This window comes from Tachypleus tridentatus, chromosome 13, assembly GCF_004210375.1.
Source record: "Tachypleus tridentatus isolate NWPU-2018 chromosome 13, ASM421037v1, whole genome shotgun sequence".
Classification (NCBI taxonomy): Eukaryota; Metazoa; Arthropoda; class Merostomata; order Xiphosura; family Limulidae; genus Tachypleus; species Tachypleus tridentatus.
Window position 1 is genome coordinate 220,915,286 of NC_134837.1, and position 20,356 is coordinate 220,935,641.

General features: G+C 30.3%; 1 protein-coding gene across 1 annotated transcript; it reads right to left on the reverse strand.

Moving 5' to 3' along the window:
* Positions 1–15,278: 15,278 nt before the first annotated feature.
* Positions 15,279–15,707, reverse strand: LOC143236466 (uncharacterized). The gene has a single exon (XM_076474746.1). It carries the CDS (start codon positions 15,705–15,707, stop codon positions 15,279–15,281), a length of 429 nt encoding a protein of 142 aa, XP_076330861.1.
* Between the last annotated feature and the right edge of the window lie 4,649 nt (positions 15,708–20,356).

The following is a 20,356-nucleotide window of genomic DNA, read 5'->3' on the forward strand; positions in this document are numbered from 1 at the left end:
TATACTGGTTTAATTTTGGTTTGAGTTGTATAAGTAGGGCTTCTTTGATTTGGCATTTCTTTGTTTCCCTACTTTGTATATGGATGTTCTATATGGTTATATTGTGTTTATTTGATTTGCAATGTTCAAAATTGTGTGAATTTGGTTTTTATTTCTCTGCTTATTTTCCCAACATAGAAACCTTGGCAGTTGTTGCATTGTATTATAAATAATGTTGGTGTTATGTTTGTCAATGTAGTTTTTACATAGTATGGACTTTAGTTTTGTACCTGATTTTTTAATAAATGTAGTGTTTACTGGAATGTTTTGTTTTAAGTTATTTTCCATAGCTTTTTTGTCATGGCTTGGTTGTTTCATTTTATTTTTTAGCTTTCTGAAGTTTTTGAATTTCAACATCTACTTTTAGGTAGATTCCAGTGTTGAACTTTTGGTAGATCCTATTAACTTAAAAGCAAGATTTCTTATGGTATGTAATTAATAATTGCTTTGTGCCAAATGCTCTCAAGGTCATGTCAGTATGTTGGGAAATCATGAATTTCTGATTTTACAAACTGAAAACTATTGCACAGACAGGTTTGTTTTTTTTTTGCTTATATTGTCATTTAACATGTAATTCATTTTTGGAATTTTTGCTAAGTAGCCAAAAAAAACAGTTGTTTGACCAGGATTCATATTCATGCTAGACATAAAAAGGTTAATACATTTGACCTATCATTTCTGTTTTTAAACAGTTTACCTTAGTGCTAGTTATTATCATCTTGGTGATATGTACAGATTGAAATTGCATTTGTATCTTGCTTATTAGTGTAAATGATAAGCAGTTTATGTATGCTATTTTCCAAAATTGTTAAATCTCTCGAAGTGTGTGGATGTACACCCATTATGCATGTATTATTTTTATCACTACAGATTTCCAAATAATCATACATGTATGAATATTTATTTACAGGGGATTTTTCAATCTGTACAATACTTAGTTGGGACTGTATGATTAATAAATTTTAACCAGCAGTCTTTTTCTAACAAAAAATGTATCAACAGATATTTTTTGGACTTCAGATTTTGAGTTCATAGTTGGGAAATGTATCGGTGATTTTTATTGAAAACCAGAATCAACATTACATGTATTGTTTGGGCATGGATAAGTGTACAGTAAACTGAAATGTTTTGAGTAAAGATCTGTTCTAGGGTGATTGTCATCTCTTGGACAACACAGGAGGTTTATGCTGGTTGTATCAGTAAGTTTTAGTTGTCGGGCAGCCATTGAGTTCGAGTGATGCAACATGTCAATAAAAACTGTTTGATGTGGGCTTCAAGGTGTCACACTGCATGGTTGTATTTTCATGGTTATTTAATTATTAAATTTTAAAATAGGAAAGGTAATTTTGGGTTACCCTGTATATTATTCATGTTATGTTTTTTAAAAAAAAAAAGATCATGGTATTAGAATTTAAAATAAAGATTTTGCAGTAAGTATTATGGTGTAATTTAGGCTGTTTTAGATTGTGTTTTAAGCTTTTCAGGTGAATACAGTTCAGAATAATAAACATAAAAAGTTTATTTAATTGACAGGATTTTCCATGTGGCTTGCATTTGTTGGTGGTAATGTCAAACTTGGTGGTTGAAGAGCATTACTATCATGCCTTATGTAAAGAGCCTAGCTTAAATTTGTTTAAATGTCCTTATATTGTCATCTATTGTACATTATTCACTAAAGAAGTAATCAGAAGCAAGATATTACTTAAATTTTTTGAAACACAGCAAAAGGATTTAACCCAAGAACTAAGAATCCTGGTAATGACCCTTTTTGCACTCTTCATTGTTTAGTTCCAGTAGTATTCAATAAAACTCTTGGGTTAAAAGATGCAAGGAATTTTCAAAAGCCAAAAAAGGCTGCTCCTATTAGTTCTTGAGTGACTTTCCTTTTATTTGTATGCACAAACTCTTCTGCAGACAGCAGATATCCCCATGGGGCTTCACTGTAAGTTCTTAGAATATAGTTAAATGTTGGAAAGCTTCCATATCAATGTTGTTGTCAAACCTTCTTATAGTAAGTGGAATTGAGTTGTTTTTCCAAAATAAGTTGCTTTAATATTTGGAGAGGTGCAGGTTGCCTTTTTTTTTTTAATATAATACACACAGTAAAATGGTTATAGGAGTGAATTTGGTGATTGATTGGATTAGTGAATAGCCCACATCATTACAGTTTTAGAATCATCCAGTTCCTGCTGCTGATCAATTAAAACACTCACATTTTGGATCTTTTTGGTCCACCTGTAACACATTCTATATAACAATTAACTCATGCAAATCACCATTCTGAGGATGAGCAATAAAAAGCAGTGCTATTTGTTGTGAGATTTGGCAGTGTTGTTCCATATACTGAACTGTGTTTTAAGGTCCCAACTTTCTGTTTTGTTTATGTATATTGTAGTTAAACATTGCTACAAGTCAGGGAACAATTAGCAAATTTGATTTGTAAAGTGAATCATTTTATTACATGTAAAAACCTTTATGAAATGTTTTTCAAATTTGAGGTAATTATATTTTTATTCCTGAACATTAAAACACAAAATTGCTATCAGAATTATAATTAGAGCCCATATTCTACTGAGATCAGTCATGAGTTTTAAGTGACAACTTGTTATTATAAGTGTGTGTGTATGAATTAAGGAAGGTTAAAAAAAAAATAACTGTGAAGAACACATCATGTGTTCTAACAGCTAGTTACAACCACAACTGTATCTTGTGTTTCATTGTGAACTCAAGGCTTTAAATTTAGTAGTATATTTTAGAACTTAAACAGTATAACAGATTTTATATTTCATTTATATACTTTAGTAAATGCATTTTTTTCTCAAATCATTGATGAATTTATTTCTGGAAATTATTTAACACATGAAAGACTTTGACTTTAAAAAAAGTTGAAGTAAATGTTGAGTTTGATTTCTATTAACAAACATTGTGAAAGTTACTTTTAACATTTCAGCAAGAATCTCAAATCTGGAAGTGAAGGGAGCTCATAATAGAAAGTGGTACAGGATCCAGGTAACTTGTATACTGTATAAATGCTCATTTATCTTTTGGTGTTTTAGTTATATATTATAAAATGTTTAAATTTGTAATCTTTAGACAAAGAATTTAATCTAAAATTCAAATTTATTGTAGTTATTATGCATTAATGATAAATTACAGCTGTTATTATTTTATTTTGATTGATTTTCAGTTATTTCTTAATTTTTCAACTTTGTAAGGCCCAGTAAGGCATACCTTGTAAGTAATGGGTTAAATGGAAACTCGGGGGTATTGGTATTCATAAGATTAGAATGTGCTGTTTTTGAAGGAGTTTATTTCTGGAAGAAAATTATTTTATCAGCATGTTGACTGGTTTATTATAAGTGATGAATGTAATGCTTGATCTCTGTATAGGTGACATGGGAGAGTGCAATCACAGAAGTACTGAAAACTAACCAAGAAATGTTTAATTTTCACCAAAAAGTAGGTGTTCAAGGGATGAAAAATAATAGGTGTCTTGATTTGAATATAATATGATAAATTTGTTTTTATATTTAAAATTAGAGTATTTAAGAGATGATATGGCTTTAAGACTTAATATGCATTCAGGGTTTCTTAGTGTATTATGCAGTACTTCTCCATGTGATACTGGCTAGTTTATTAGAATACATATTTATTTGTATATGTCTATGCTTTTCAAATACTAATTCAGTAAAATACTACCAAATGACTAGCCTCATAGTGTGAACCTTAAAGTTTTTATGTAGGCAAGAAAGTGTGTGTATACGCATTTATTTTTAAAAGTTAAAGAAGATAATACACAATAAGAAAGGATAGTGAGAATCTTATGCAGCATATCCTTGAGATGAAATAAAATTAAATATAAATTCATGAAAGAGAGAGAAAGAAATAAAAGTATCAGTCACAATACAACCAACCAGCACCAGGACAGAAACTATAAGGTGGGTCGTCATATAATGTGCTCTGATTTTTAAAGGTTCTGGCAGAAGTAATACCCTTAATGTGTTTGGGGTGCATAATGTATCCAGTTTAACCTCAAATTTGGTGCCTTACATGATTAAAAGGAAAAAAAAAAAACATTGAGCAAACTTGGGTGCTTTAACCCACAATGTCTCACATTTATAACTGATGGGGAAGGTGATGGTTTGCAAGAAAAAGCAGCAGTAAGAAATAATGGAATATATTACATCAATGGGAAAGACAGGAAAACTGTCCCTGAAGTTAGCATGCCAGCCTCTAATCTGATGTTTGGACATGTGTACCAGTTTGGAGGGCTCAATTTCATGTATGATTTTTGCTATTATTTTTAACATAATGTTTAGAAACAACAGTGAGCCTGTTGGTCTACCTAGGTTGTTCTGTCTTCTAAACTGAAATACAACTATTAAATCAAAATAAGTAGATAAAACCTGAAAGCCAGTCCTTATCATTCACGTAGTCATAAAACATTCTCTTAATTAAACTCAAATTTACTGCCTCCCCAACTTCCAAAGACATCCCATTACAAAGGCCAGCCATTTTGTTAGAAAGATAAAATTGTGTTTAAAGATGATCATATTTGTGTCTCGTAGTCCTACAATTTTCATAAATATGAAAAAAATGATACATCAATGCTATCAATTCCCTTAGCAATATTAAACATTTCAATCTGACCCCCTCTAAAACTTCTTTTCAAAATAGAACAATTACAGTAACTTTAATCTGTACTCATAATCTAATCCCTATATCCCAGGCACTGTTCTTGTAACCCTCCTCTGAACATTTTCTAGCAATTCAAATCCTTCTTAAGGTAAAGAACCCAAGACTGAACATGGGACACTAAATGTGGCCTAACCAGTAACCTATTCAATAGAATTATACCAGTGTATTAAGGTATTACTATAGTAAGCTTAATCAGTATTATGTCCCATCCTCCACCCTTCCATGTTTCATTTGGATCTTCAGCGTTTCTAAAGGGATCCACACAGTAGCAGGTATTATATATGGAAGATAATGTAATTACTGCAACATTATGAAATGTTGATATGAAATGTCCAATAAGTAATACCAATAATTTCCCTTACAATAAACTATAGAAATTATTTTTTATTTTACATATTAAAATATTGTTTAAATCACTATTTTCAAATTTGTATAAATATTTTTATATTTATTATAAAATAATTTAAAATATTTAATTAAAGTTTTCTCCTCAAACCCATTTAAAATCAGTTTCTGTATTAAAATATTAATATTAGATATTAACCCTTTTGTGCCAGATGTCCTTTACTGTGTATGAAACAATTTTAGTGTCTTATATTCAAAATTTTGTTAAACTACTTGCACTGGTTATAAGATTAGTCAAACTGACAAATGCTGTATAGAATTGTGATAGAGAAAATAACAGGTAAATTTTATTGAAAAGAAACATTTGAAATGTATTTATGATCTTTTGGAGATTACACATTAAGTGTGAAATTTGTGATATGAAAAGAATTTTTTAATCAACTCAAAACAAATACTCAATATATTCACAGAAAAATATTTTAAGGTATTTGAAATGCTTCACAAAAAATAATATGGTCTTGTATATCAAAGACATGTTTATGGAAAGACTGTTGAATTTTATTAAGAAATACATACTGTATAAAATGCTGGTAGTATAAGATATTAAAAGACCAAGAGAAAAATATTGTGAGAACAATAGTTTTTGTTTTTTTGTATGTTTAACTCATAATAAATTCAAATGTGACATTTTAAATCTTATGGTTTTGTTGCACATATCTGACTGATGCAGATCTAGAAATCTGAATGATAAATTTGCATTGTAAGTATTAATAGATGTATCTTCCTTTTTTTTTCCAGCTGCTTCAACTTCTGTATCAAGATTTTGCACTCAGTGAAGGAAGAAGGAATGCACCACAACTTCCAGGTAACTTTTCTTGATGCAATTTTGTTACAGTTTAACTCTGTCCCTGTGGGTAGGTTAAAGTGTATATGTCAGTTTTAACAAAATTTTAATTATTATTTCATTATCAATTTGTAGTTGATAAATCAGATTTTAATACAAGGTTTAATTTCAAAAAAGTAGTATTAAAATAAGTCCTTAATCTCTCCTTGTATTGGAATTTTGACATTTGTTCCCTAGATCTGTCCATTCTCTAATATATTTACCACACTTCTTTCAAGTACACAGGTTAATGTAAATTACTTGTTATAATATTTTTAACAGTTGGGCCAAGTTTAATTTTTATAGCCTTTCATCTTATTTGGTTACAGAGCCATCAAATAAGAAAACCAGGCTCCACTTGCCACACCCACCTCTCACATAATGTTTTTCAGAAATTGCCCATAGTTTTCTCTGATATTAAATATTATTTGTAATTGGTAGAAAGCCGAAGATTTAATCCATTAAACTACGTATGTTACATATGTTTTCTGTACAGAAGGTTGTCTATTTTGCTTCCAATTCAGACATTATTTCCACAGGAAACATACCAGTGAGCTTAGCTAAATTTTTAATGGCACTTATCTCGTAGTTAGAAAGCCAGAAAAATTATGATAGATGTTGAATATTATTTGCTATTTGTGTTTTGTTATTTTGTGTTCTTATGTTGACTATTTCATTAAATGAGTTATTTAATGTAGTAGTACCATTAGTATAAAAAACAAGGCTGGGTTTCATTGGCACTTAAGAGCAAAAAACAAAGTCAAGATCAAAGATAAAGTACTAAATTTATTGTTTTTAATACATATTTATTTATTTATTGTTTATACAAGTAACTAAAATGTGAAAATTAGAAACTTATGAGTTAGATAAATTCTTCATGAGATATGCTATGTTTGCAAGTAGCTCATGCATTATGTCGTTCAGTACGAAATTTGAACTATTTGTTTACAAGTGATTTACAACTTGTATAGCAAGTTATTAGTTAAAAATTAATTGGAGAACCATAAAACAATAAAATTATGTAGAAACATTTAAATCTTCGACAGCCCTTAACCTATTCAGAATAGATAAATGTAGTTTCCTGTGACAATTTGAAGCCTTCCTAGAAAGAAAATAAAAGGGTGATTTAGATTTAATTTTTTTTTATGGTGGCTACATGGTCAGTGAAGTTGACTGATTTTATATAGAGTAAGGGTGGAGAAAATAACAGATAAAATACAAAGTTTTACTGGAAGAAAGTATTTACTTGTAAGGTTGTAGAGGTTACATATATGAAATTTGCAAACTTACATAAATAAAAAGTATTTTTAAACTTAACATGAAAATCACTTTGCACTGAGAATATTTGACACTTTTGGTTTCATGTATTTCCAAACAAATGATTAGTAAAAATAGTTAACTGATAAAGCTGATTTTGTTGTCTACAAAAGTCGTATGTTTATGGAAAGTTTGCCAAATTTCTTGGAGATACTCATACCACATGACAAGTTATAGTATGGAAACTGATGATTACTTTGAGGTTACAAGATTGGTGTAATCCACTGACCCAATGTGGAAGACTTAATACCAGAAAAAGGAATTATGCATTGAAAAAATTGGTACCAAAGATGAAATTTATTATTGAAGTTTGCTAAATGAAAAAAAAGTAACCTTTTCATGCTTAATGTTCAAATTCCAACCAATAACTCATTCTTTATTTAATATTAATATCTGTTTATCTGTATCTTTCACCTTTTGTTTTTGTAAAACAGGTTTGGCAAAAAAAAAAGTTTACAGTTGAACAGTACTATTTTTCATGTATACGAATGTTGGAGATAATACCATTTTTCAGTAAGAATTCTTAAGTAATTTCAGTACCTCTAGGAAATTACATTTGCACACTTATGTTGTACATGCTGCACTAAGATAGGGAAAATAAATTTACTTGTCACTCTTTTTTTAGTGTTATTAAAGGAACAAATTGTTGTAATAGAAAGATGCATTTGATGATATTTAGGCAGGGTATTATATACTTTAATTTTCAAACAATGTAATTTTTTTTACCAATTTCAGTTCAGTAATTTTGCAGAGAAAGTGTGTGAAATAGGCTTAATTGTAAGTAATTGCCTAGCCAGGTCTGTAATAGTAGGAAACGGGAAATGCAGCCTGATTCTATTGTGTGTAAAACAAGAAACGTGTATTGACACTTACTGTGTACTAGTGATGAAGTAAAACATTTTCTGTTATACACACACAACATACAAATCAAAAACATTACAATGAGACTAAAAAAAATCAAAAAATTACTTTTTAATTGTCAGTTCTTGTTGCCATCATTAATTCACTAGTGGAAAATGTTTGTGGCCATAGATCCCAAACTTGTTGAGAATATTCCATCTATTATGCAAGATCCAAATACAACTAACTAGCAACTCTTTAGGATCATTTAAGGGTTAGGAGTTGATGGTTTAAAACCATAAAGTTCCAACTACTACTGCCTCTTACTGTCTTCAACTAGTTGTGGGAAGGCAGTAAACCTTAATATCAAGATATGACCTTAAAGTAGAAGAAAATATTCCCCTAAATTTCTACAATTTTTAAGTCGTGCAGCCTCCACCTTTTTATATAATAATTATGAAGTGATGTTAAACAGAACTAAAAACTCTGCCTTGATAGTTTTTGTAATTCACATCCTTCTCCCTTTCTCTTGAAAATTTGTTCATGTATAAACTAGGTGAGTTGAGACAAGCTCACTACCTGAATTTGGTCTTTCCATTCCAGTATCCTGAAGAATTACCTAAATATTTTAAGGATAATTACCTATGATTAAGAATGTCCTTGAATAACCAGCAGTCTCTGTGTTCTCTATAATGTAGTTTCCACAATTAAGTTTACTTTTTAATATAATTTCCCATTTATTATAAAAGAATATGATTTTTTTTTGTTGTGCTAGTCTTTGTAACTATTATTTTTTTATTTATTTGTGAATAATTGAACATTAAATAAGAATTACTATTGTTACAAATTGTTAAGTCTTTTTAGTTTAAATATTATAATTTATTTTAGTAATATAGATGGAACAACACTGTTAAGGTAGATAGGCCATGGATGGGAAAATCATATTCCCTTCTTTTAACAAAAAAATCAACTATATTCTCTTCCACAAAATTAATGTCCAAGTAATATACATAAAAATATCATTATTATTACTTCTTTGTATCATAAGTCCCTTTGGATGTATCTGATTTGGATTAAAATTCCAATTGTTGATGGAGATTTGATCATCTTTGTAATGAAAACTATAACTATATAAATTAAACTTTAGGGCCTGTTTCAAAAATGACTTTTCTTAGAACAGATACAAGTTGGCCATATTTGAAGAGAAATTGGTACGTATAAGAACACTTGCTGTTTGCTTGTACAGTAAAACCTGTCTAAGGCAAAATCACACAACACCAAGTAAAATTTCCAGTTTAAGCAGGTTTTCTGGCTTAGACATAATGAACACCCATTTCCTTAATTATATATAATTTTTGAATAAAACATTGTACTTGCTTGGCTCAAGGGAAGTAAGATCTTTTCGAATAAAGTTATTGTACTGTTTATGCTATATTTATTCGAATAAGAACAAAAAGAGACATTTAAAATATACACAAGTACACAAAATCTTAAATTTATTTGAAGAAAGTGTCCAATTTCGACTATTTCATTTTTTTAACGGGCTTTCTCATGCAGTTAAAAAAGAACACCAATTCTTTAGCCTTTTCATGAAGTTCATTTTCCCCCTTCATTTTTGCATACAATTTGATAGCGTTAATGTAGCTCAACACTTGCGAGGAATTTCTATTTCTTCAGTATCTTTTCCACTTTGTTCATCTTCTGATTCTCTTACACTGTTTACCATCTTGCAATTCTATTATAGATTTTAAATCGGTTTTTGTTAGAACATTCTTGTTGATGTTCACAAAAGTTTACGCATTCACAGAATCATCTGCATCAATCTTCTCAATCAGAGTTTGGATTTCACTAGAATTGTCATAACAAACAACTTCTCCACAATCTCAACCATTATGAAGAATAAATCTACAGTTTCAAAATCACTTTATTGTGCATCCATCTTTTACACACTTGACTGAATGAATTCAAAATGCAGTTGCATCTAACGTCAATTTCCATGGTCATTTCAGATGCTCTCTTACAGTTGTCTATGTTTGCAATAACATGCAGAAGCATCAGTTTTCTGTATTTCAATTAAATACACTATAATTCCATTATCTAGTGGCTGTAGAACTGATGTTGCACATGGAGGTAGAAAGACTAAACAAACATTTGAAAGTTGAACTTTTGGGTGACAAGTTGCATTATCTAGGAAAAGTAGAATATTCCTATTTTCTTGTTCCATTGTTTTGTTTAATTTGTTAAAAAATTCCTTGAATATAGCACTTGTCAACTACACATTATTACTTGCTTTCCATTCCACAGGAAGTTGATTCTTCCTTAAATTTTTGAAACAGACCAGATTTTCACTTTTACCTATTACCCATGGTTTCTCTAGTTTTTCATCAGCAAATGTGACCTCTGGAATAATGATGGCAGAAGAAAGAACAGAATATATTAAACCAATACTTACTGTAACAAAATGTCTAAGAATTTATTAATATTTTAAAAAATTATTAATTAAATAAGAAATTAATATTTAATCAAAAACATTTTTTCTGCCTTGTGCAAGTTCTAATCCTACTTTCTGATAGATGAGGTAGGTGAAAGTTTTCTGTCCATGTTACGCAGGTTCTGCCATTTGGAGGGCCTTTTGTAATAGAAATCTTAAGATAATGTTGCAAAATTTTGGTATTTATGGCTTGTACAGGTTTCCATCTTATGCAGTTTCTGGCTTAGATAGGTTTCACTGTATATTTTTACATTCATGTTTAGGGAATTTAAACTTTGGAATACTTATTTCTGTATCTGCAGATTTATCAAGTAGGTCATTAAAAACCCTAATTAATGCTTTCAGATGTGTTTTAGTGTATAATGTATATCATGCAATAAAATCATAAATAGTAGCAGAAATTGCTGTTTTTAAAGAACTTTAGTTAAATATTCCAAAACTGAACATTATTTATAATAATCCAAAAATAGTGTTTTGAATTATTTGATGATATTAATTTTGTTTTTTCAAATAAAACAATCCATAATGTTATCAAGTACAGTATAAATAGACTTTGCTATAAAAATTAATATAACAGGAGTTTTATGCAATTTCTGAATTGGATTGAAGTAGAATCCATATTTATATTCCAGTTTTTAATGGTTTTCTTAATTAGTAATAATTGCAAAAATTGCTTTGAATAAAAATACAACTGTTTTATATTAATTTCATTAATTAAAATTTGAGCATATAATTTTTTACATTTTGAACAAAAATTACTAGTTTTATAAATAGTTGTAATAATAAATTGTTCTTGAAGCTCTTTAATTTTATTTGTAAATATTTTCAAAGAAATATCTATTTTATATTTAAATAAATTTAATTTGTAACCAGATTTTTATGAAATTAATAAAAAAGTTTCATAAAAAGAGAACAAAAAAACTTGGAGGATGAAGAGATTTATTTTTCTTTTTAACATATTCCTTAGGTGCTAAGAGGTGTCTTTACAGTATAATTTGTAGAGTATTAAAAGTAAGACCAATCTAGAAACTGACAAAGATGGTGGTTTTGCATGAATCTCTTCCAGACAAGTTTTTCTTTGTTAATTGATAAATTTTTAAGTGAAATATAACATTATCAAGTATTCATATTTGCTGGGAGTATATTTAGTATATATCAGTAAAGCCACATTCTCAGCACAATTAATTAAACAATTGCTAAGCTTTTATGCTTCTGCTATAAACTTTTTATGTTTAGCTTTCATTTGAGATCTGAACAATTTCACCTGTGATTTTGTAGGGAAGGTCAAAGCATCATGATAGTCAGCAGTAGGATGAGCAGTTACAGGTATAATATTGTACATGGCTTGTTGCATAATATCTACTAACATGGTTCTAAATGGTTCCTGAATAACTTTGCATGTCTTTTGGAGACTTTCATACATCTTGTGCTTGGCTGTGAAGCTTATGATGTGTTGACAGATTTCAGTTACCTTACCACTTCAAATTACTTTTTGCATTCCAGCACAACGAAGGTACAGAAAATGCCTTTTTTTTTTTAAGCCAGTAAATATGTCCAAAACATTTTGGTTCAAATTAAGAAAAGCCAGATTGAGTAACTTGTTTGTTTTTTTTTAACAAAACTGCTCACTTGCTGACTTTTGAGGGGCATATTAATAATGTAGGCATTAATATTTTCTACCAAATCTTTGAAGATTTGGCTTTTATGTTTTTATTAAATTCTGAACTTAGCACACTTTTGGAACTTCAATTTTAATTCTTTATCTTTTGTAACCTCCTAATTACCTGTAACATTATGATATGGAAAGAATCAATAAAATCTAACAATTCACTTGATTCTCTGTTGCTGACTAATCTGACATTTGTGTTTTTATCATGTCTGATAGATGGGATATACCCAATGCATTTGATAGATATGGGGACATACATTTTTTATTGTGAGGTTAATGATGACAACTTGGCCTGACAGTGAAAAAATAATATTGTTGGTATGGTCACCTATTTACATTTAATGCATCTGATAATATAAAAACTATTGTCTTACTTGCATAGATGTATATGGCCAGTTTGATGCCTTAAATAGTGACCAATGAATCTACAAATTGTTCTTGCTTCATAAACACTTCAATTTGAAAAGCATATTGTCAAAGCATTCTGTCATTTCCTGTATAAATATTATCAAGGAGACCAAATAAACCTGGTCTCATAGGGCTTGTGTATTTTATATGATGACCTAACTGCCATATGATTTTATGACAAAGAACACATCCATATTAAGAGTACTGAGTGAGCAAAATAATGTAATGAAATAAAAGCTTTACATCATACCATAATGGATATAGCACGTACATATGTATCTATTTTACTAATTAATAAATACAGTGTTGCACCATCTGTTGAATGGTGCCACAAAGAGAAATAAATAAAAATTTCTCACTCTAGGTATTGAAGTTTCAAACAATTAGAAAAATAACTATGCTGTGTGCAACAACCATTTCTTTTAATAGTACACAATTTTAAGTAAAAGGGCTCTCAGCAAGAAAGCTACTTGCTAGAACTGTACGTGAGGGCTTGATTATATCTCTATAAATGTTATTTTTAAATGTAGTACTAAGAAACTAGAGTTCTTGAAAAAAAAGTATTTTTCCATAAATGAAACTAGTTAATATATAAAAATATTACAGTTTATATTGGTAAAATTAATGAAAATTGTGAATTTTCAACATTGAATCATTTTGATGCAGTGAGTTGCAAATGACAAAAAGAGCATAGCCAAAATACTTTTCCCATGCAGTGCTTCCAGAAAGGGAAAAAAACACCTTTTTTTGAAATGTTCAATAATATTTTTTCAAATAATTGTTATAATTACATCAATTAGTAATTATTATCACTTAGGACAACATTTCTGCTAGTAAATGTAATGCTAACCCAGTAAGAAATTAAAATTTAAAAAATGCATGCAAAAAAGTTACTGTTTATCAACCAGTCAATTTTCATACTTGAAGAAACAAGAAGAAGGCATAGCATACTCCAGTTATTAAAAGATAACTATTTAAATCTCAATTTTCAAAATTGTTTTTGCAGTTTTCACTTTTGGTGGTTCCACACATGCATAATACTGAGGTGAGATTTTGTATCAGAAAATGAAAAAAATTAGAACTTTAATAAATACACCAAACAAAATAGGATTATACAGACCTGAAGAAGGATATATTTGCCTAAATTGTTTAGAATTAAAAATTGGCTTTTCTTGATGTTGTGATAGTATTTTTTCCTCCAATTTTTAAAATATTTATTATGATTTTTTTAATGAGGTTTATTTATGATGGTGTGAAAACACCATTATTAACAGAAATTATTCTGATTGTCTTTTTCTTATTAGTTATTGTAATTTTGGTTGTTTGAATAATGTAAACTTGTACTTATTTCTGTGTAGTTGGCAAATATATTTTCTATAAAGCAGTTCTTTTCATTTGATGCATAGGAGTTACATGTGTATGCATAGGCACATGCAAATTTAATTATGTGCTATTTGTCACATGCATGAAAGGCCATACTCATTCATTCTTTGATAGATTGTTTAGGTAGAGTATTCATGATGAAACTTTGTAGAATGGATGGCAACTGCCTGTTGTGGAGACACAAGTGTAGAAAACGATGTTTCAAAATGCTTCTGCCTTTTGTCTTCAAGTCAGTGTGTGTGTGTAGGTGCTGATGGTCTTTTATAGTGTCTTGATGGATTGTGGAGATTGTGAATTGTTGTGATTGGTTGGATTATCACTGTTTCTGATTGGAGGAGAGATTTCGTGTAGATTCAACTAATGGCAGCCACAGGTTACTCGCCTCTAATCTGGAATCTTTGTTAAGTGAAGGTTTAATAGTGTAAATATAAAATGATTTTTTGATATTTCTTGTCTTCCAGAATTTGTCTGTGTCAATGATTCTAGTTTTCTCCTGGTTTGTTCTGTGTCCAGTTGACGTGGAATGCTCTGCAATGGCTAAGTTTTGTGTTTTCATGAGTCTTGTACAATCTTTTCTATTTCTATTCTTGTCGTGAGTTTTCTTCCCATATCTCCAGTGTATGTATTGTTGCAGGAACACAGAATTTCATGAATGGAATTTTTGAGATTCTCTTTGGTAGGTTGCTGTTTGTGCTTTACTAGAATGGACCTTAAGGTATTGTAGGATTTCCACTGTGCTTCTATATTGAATTTTTTTTGGCATGCATTTGAGTTTTTCACTGAAATGTTGTAGTTATGGTAGGTAAATGGTGGTAGTGGTGGTAACTTTCTGATCTTTTCTTTCCGTCATGGTCTTCTTCAAGGAGTTTTTGATGAAGGAGGAGGTGTAACCATTCTATTTAAAATTCTATGATCTTTTGGTGTTCTGCTTTGATGGATGTCTTATCTCAAATGTTTCTGCTTTCTAGTTTAGACATTTGGATTATACCATGTTTTATCGGGGTTGGATGATAGGACTGGAAATGTAGGTATCTGTCTGTGTAGGTGGGTTTTCTGTATACAGTTGTGGTTATTTGTCTTGCTTGTTTGCTGATGAGTATGTCAAGAAATGATGGACTGTTTTGTTCCTCTATTTCCATAGCGAAGTGGATTCTTTTGTCTACGGAAATGAGACATTCCAAGAAGGCTGGCAAGTTCTCATGACTCTAGGGCCAAATAACGAAGGTGTCATCAACATAACATCTGTAGAAATTTGGTTTTCTCAGTGTGGATGAAAGGGATCTTTCTTCAAAGTCTTTCATGAAAATGTCTACAAGGATTGGAGAGAGTGGTGATCCCATGGCTAGACCATCTGTTTGTTCGTAGAATTCCTCGTTGTATTGGAAATAGGTTGATTGTAGACAAATGGTTGTTAGTTCCATTATGGCATCTATTTTCATATCTGTTCTGTGTGGTAGAGAGTTGTCATTCAGCAGTCCTTTTCTGGTGATGTGAAGGGTTTCTGAGGTTGGAACATTTGTAAATAGATTTGTGATGTCAAACTGACCATAATATCCTGGGATTTGATGTGTAGCTTTCTGAGTTATCCTATGAAGTCTGTCAAGTTTTGAATGTGATATTCGGGGTTTCCTCATCGTGGAGATAAGATAGGTACTTGGAAAGTAGCCAGTTGATGGCAAGGTGACTTTTGAGTACTGACAATAGGCCTTAGAGGTATATTAGGTTTGCATACCTTAGGTAGTCTGTAGAACTGAGGAGGGAAATTTTCCTTGAATTTTAAGTCTTTGGTTAGTTTTTCGTTGATTAAGCCTTGTTTTTATACTTTGTTCAGCATTCTACTGATGAGGCTGTCTTTTCTGTAGGATCAATGTTGATCTTTTTATACTGGTGTTTGTCTGGTAACTGTTTGATCTTCATGTGATACTCATTGACATCTAGGATGACTATACTGTTTCCTTTGTCTGCTGGTAGAATCTTGATGTTGTTGTCTTGTTTTAGATGGTTCAGTGCACAGCATTTGTGTTTACTGACATTTGGTTTTGGTTTCTTGGCCTTCCTGAGGATAGTGTAAGTTTGATATCTGAACTGTTCAGCCATAAGGTTCGAGAGGCTTTGTGCAGCAGATTCTAAGGTTGCAGCTATGGTCAACAGTTGGAACTGTGCAAGGTTGGATGGCTGTTTCAGACCTGGGTTAATTATCTTATTTTCTGTAACTCTTAGTACTCTTGAACTGTAAATGTGAATTATGTTTATAGACATAGAATTATCCGTCTTGATCAGTCTGTTGAATTTTTGAACCTGATTCTTCTTGATGTTATCTAGGTTGGCTGTATAACATTTGATGTCGAGGTTTAGGTTATTTAGTGCTCTACTGTTTGTGGAGAAAAGTTGTTGAAGCTCAGTATATTGTATTCCAGTTTTGTTGGTTAGATGGTGCTCCTTCCATCTCTGTTTTTCTATATGCAGTCTTAGGAGGTGTCTTCTGGTATTGTCAAGGACTTTTTTTTTATCTTAGTAGCTCTGGTGAAAGTAGTTTGAGTCTCAGAAAGTTTGGGATGACATTGGAATCCCTGCAACATAGTAGGAAGGTCGTGATTAGAGCAGTGTGCAAACTTTGTAAGGTTCTTATTGTAGTTGTTGATCTTCTTGATAGAGGCTAATCCATAACAGCTCCTTAGGTATTCTTTGATAATGAATACTCTGCTCAAACAATCTGTCAAAGAATATTGTCCATTCTACATAGTTTCATCATACTCATTCATGTTTTGCATCACAATTTTAAATACTTGTGAAAGCAGAAATGTGTTATCTGTGAGAATGCAAGTAACATAGTAATAGATTTTTAATTCATTGTGGTCATTTGGGAAGCAAAAAGAGGAGAATAAGATAGCCAATTCTAATATGGAAAATTATGTAGAAAATAAACTATGGTGTATCATTTTCAGAGGCAGTTGTTTTATACATGAGAAATAAAAAATATTTTAAAAAAAACAGTAAACATATATTAGTGTCATTCATGATGCACAATAGGGTTTGTCTGGATGATGACTTTGATCTTGTGATTTTTGTTTTAAGTAACTGAATATGCTGTAATACAAGTTCCCATAACTTTAATGTGTCATAAAATGAAATGAAAGTAAATTTAAAAGACTGTTTGCTCGAATTTTTACCAGAAAATTATGAAATATTATTTGTACATTTTTGCAAATTTATTTTAAACCTTAGCAAAAAATATATCAATACCTCTCTGTTTTAGACCACCATGTGCTGTAAGCAACACTAATTTACTTAATTTGTGTTCTCAAAGTCATTTCAAATCTTCACAAGAACTTAAAAGTGGTAGTTTTTAGATTCTACCATTTATATTTGTTTATTTGCAGGCTATTGTTCTAGTAGTCATCATGACATAACTGAAGGCATGGCTACTGAAATGGCAGAGTACTTACGGTAAGATTTCTTTGTAATCTTTTTAAGAAATATTTGGAGAAAAATATTCTTTTGGTTTTGAATCTTTCATGCAGGTTTTGGTGTTTTGGTGTGTATCCACACTGGTAATTCCAGATGTTTGTGATTAGTGAAATTTGATATTTAATTAACAGTTTAATAAATTGTTTGCATTCACCTTATTAATTGTTCTCATATGAGACTTGAATATTTGGAATAATTGCAAGTAGTAATTATTAAAAAAACTAATTTTGATTATTTTCATGATTTATTACACTGATTAAGCTGAACTACCTTGAATCAACTGAAAATAAGAAGTCATACCAGTAATATTTTGCTTAATCTGTCATTTTACATGAACTGTGGGTATTATAATTAGATAAGGGGTGGGTGTGGCTTTATTGTTGTATACTGGGATCTGTATCAAAAACTCCATTCTTTGAATCACTTTTTGTTGATGTTGATAAGAGTTGCTGTTGGGTTAATTACTGGCTACTGTTCAACTGAGCAACAGTTCTCAATCTTATAAGAAAAACCTCAAATGTGAAAAAAAAGGCAAACAAAAGATGAATGCGCAACTTAAAGGAATCTTAAAATTGGTGGCTAAACTGGTAGCGAAACTTATAGCTTTGATAGAATTTTACAACAAATATTCATTCATTAGTTAGTCTGGCTGCATTTTGTCTTCAACTTTGGGTGTAATTGTGGGTTAACCACACCAAATCACAACCTTATTATTTGGAACAGATCTTTACTTTACAGAACAGGTAGATTCTTTAAAATATACAGTGGTAGTTTTTTCTTCTCTAAAATAGAGTTAATAGCTTCCTTTATAGTAAATACCATGGAATTTTGATTAACAGATTTTGTAATCCCCTCAATGTAATAAGAAAGCCATATTAAACATCATTATGTATTCTAAGTGCTTAAGCTAATATCACATGACACTAAACTCTTTAACAAGGACAATTTCATGAAATTTAGAAATTTATGCAGAAAACATGGTAATGAGTAATTGGTAATAACTGTTACCCCATATGATTTGTTTGTTGTTGTTTTTTAACTTGAGCAAGATATTGCTAATCTAGTTTGCTTGGTTTAACCAATATTTTTGTATCTGCAACCTTATGGTTTTGTTGCTGTAAATCATCTGTCTTTAATCTGAAGAACAATACCTAAAAATGGTCCATTCTTACTTTTAGGTAATGTTGTAGTGAAAATGTTAAACCAATGCCACATATGAGTTTTTATGTAAATGCATGGAAACATTTTGGTCAAAATTGAGTAGTTTTTGTTGAATAACTTTCTACATGTGGCTTATATTTAAGGCAAATTTAACACCTAATTATAGGTTCTAAAGAATTATCAGTGTACTACAAAAATCAGTGAAAGCATGTTTTTCTATCAAATACAGTTTTCACACTTTTGTTGGAAAGAAAAAAAGGGAAGAAACTCGATCAAAATTGGAGATGTTATATCTCGAGTATTTCTTAATGTATTGTCTTAAAATTTGGTACGTGAAGCAAGAGTCCAGTAGAGCACATCCACTGAAACTATATAATAGTTTGTGTTATCACAGTTTAACATACAGAAGGTGGAAAATCACTAAACTATCATCTTCTGTTAACAGTATATGGTGTCATCTAGCAGCTTGTTTTTTTTTTTTGGCTGCACAACACACTACCACATGTCATGATTAAGAATGTTTGACCTTTTCATTTTACCCATATGACACCTAAGAGTTATTCAGGTTGATAGTACAGAAAAGTAACCCTTATATGGCATTTTATTATAGCCTATGGTTTTTGTCATAATTTTGTAATTTATTTATTAAAGGAGGCATTAGGACCTCATTCTTGGCCTTATTCATAATAATAATTTAATTTAAACTTAACTAGAATTTTCTAGAAGAGCTTATTCTTGGTACTATAATTAGACATCAGTTCTAGAGATCTTGATTGCAAAATTATATATGGAGTTGATCAGTTTTGTAGATAAAATAATTTAGTTGATTGAGCTTAGGTAAAATTGTACAAACTATTTGAATAAATTATTGCACGATGTATATGTAGTACTTCCTGAGGTAGTATAGTAGACATGAGCCTAACCAAGTATATATAAGCACTGAGAAGAAGTAAAGTACTTTGTTATTGTGTTTCTGGACAAGATCTGCATATCTTTCACCAAATAATTTAACTGAACCTGCAATAAAGGTTTGTTACAACAAATACTGTTATGATCAATCTGCTTATGGTAGTATGCATATTAGCTGTTTTAATACATCAGGTAGTAGATTGTGTGTTGTCTGTTATACTTAAGATGCTAATTTCTATAACATAAGATAATGTTTTAACCCTATTTAGTGGAGTGGAACTGTGTCTGAAACACAGACACTTCAAATGTATATCTTGATAACCATTGAATATTTTAACTTAAGATTTTTTAAATTTAAAAGTCATTTAGAATAATAATAAAAGAGCCTCTATGTGTATAACTACCATAGCTCTAAAAAGGAGATAATCTAAAGACCTGAAATGTTGAGTGTGAACTAAAGGGGTTCTGAGGGTGTGCACTTGGGTATTATTTTTTAGATTTGACTCAAAAACTGTAGACCTTAACCCTTTCTCCCTGGGTTTACTTTAATACACATGACAAAGTTTTAGTATCTTGCATTCAAATGTCAGTAAACTACTTTGTTATACAAATTAGTATAGCATAAAATCTTAGCTAATAATACCTATTTTAATAGCACACAAGTTTTAAGTTCCTAATTCAACAAGGAAATATTTTTAAAAATCCTATATTTCTATTGGTATGACACTCATGACATATCTTCTCT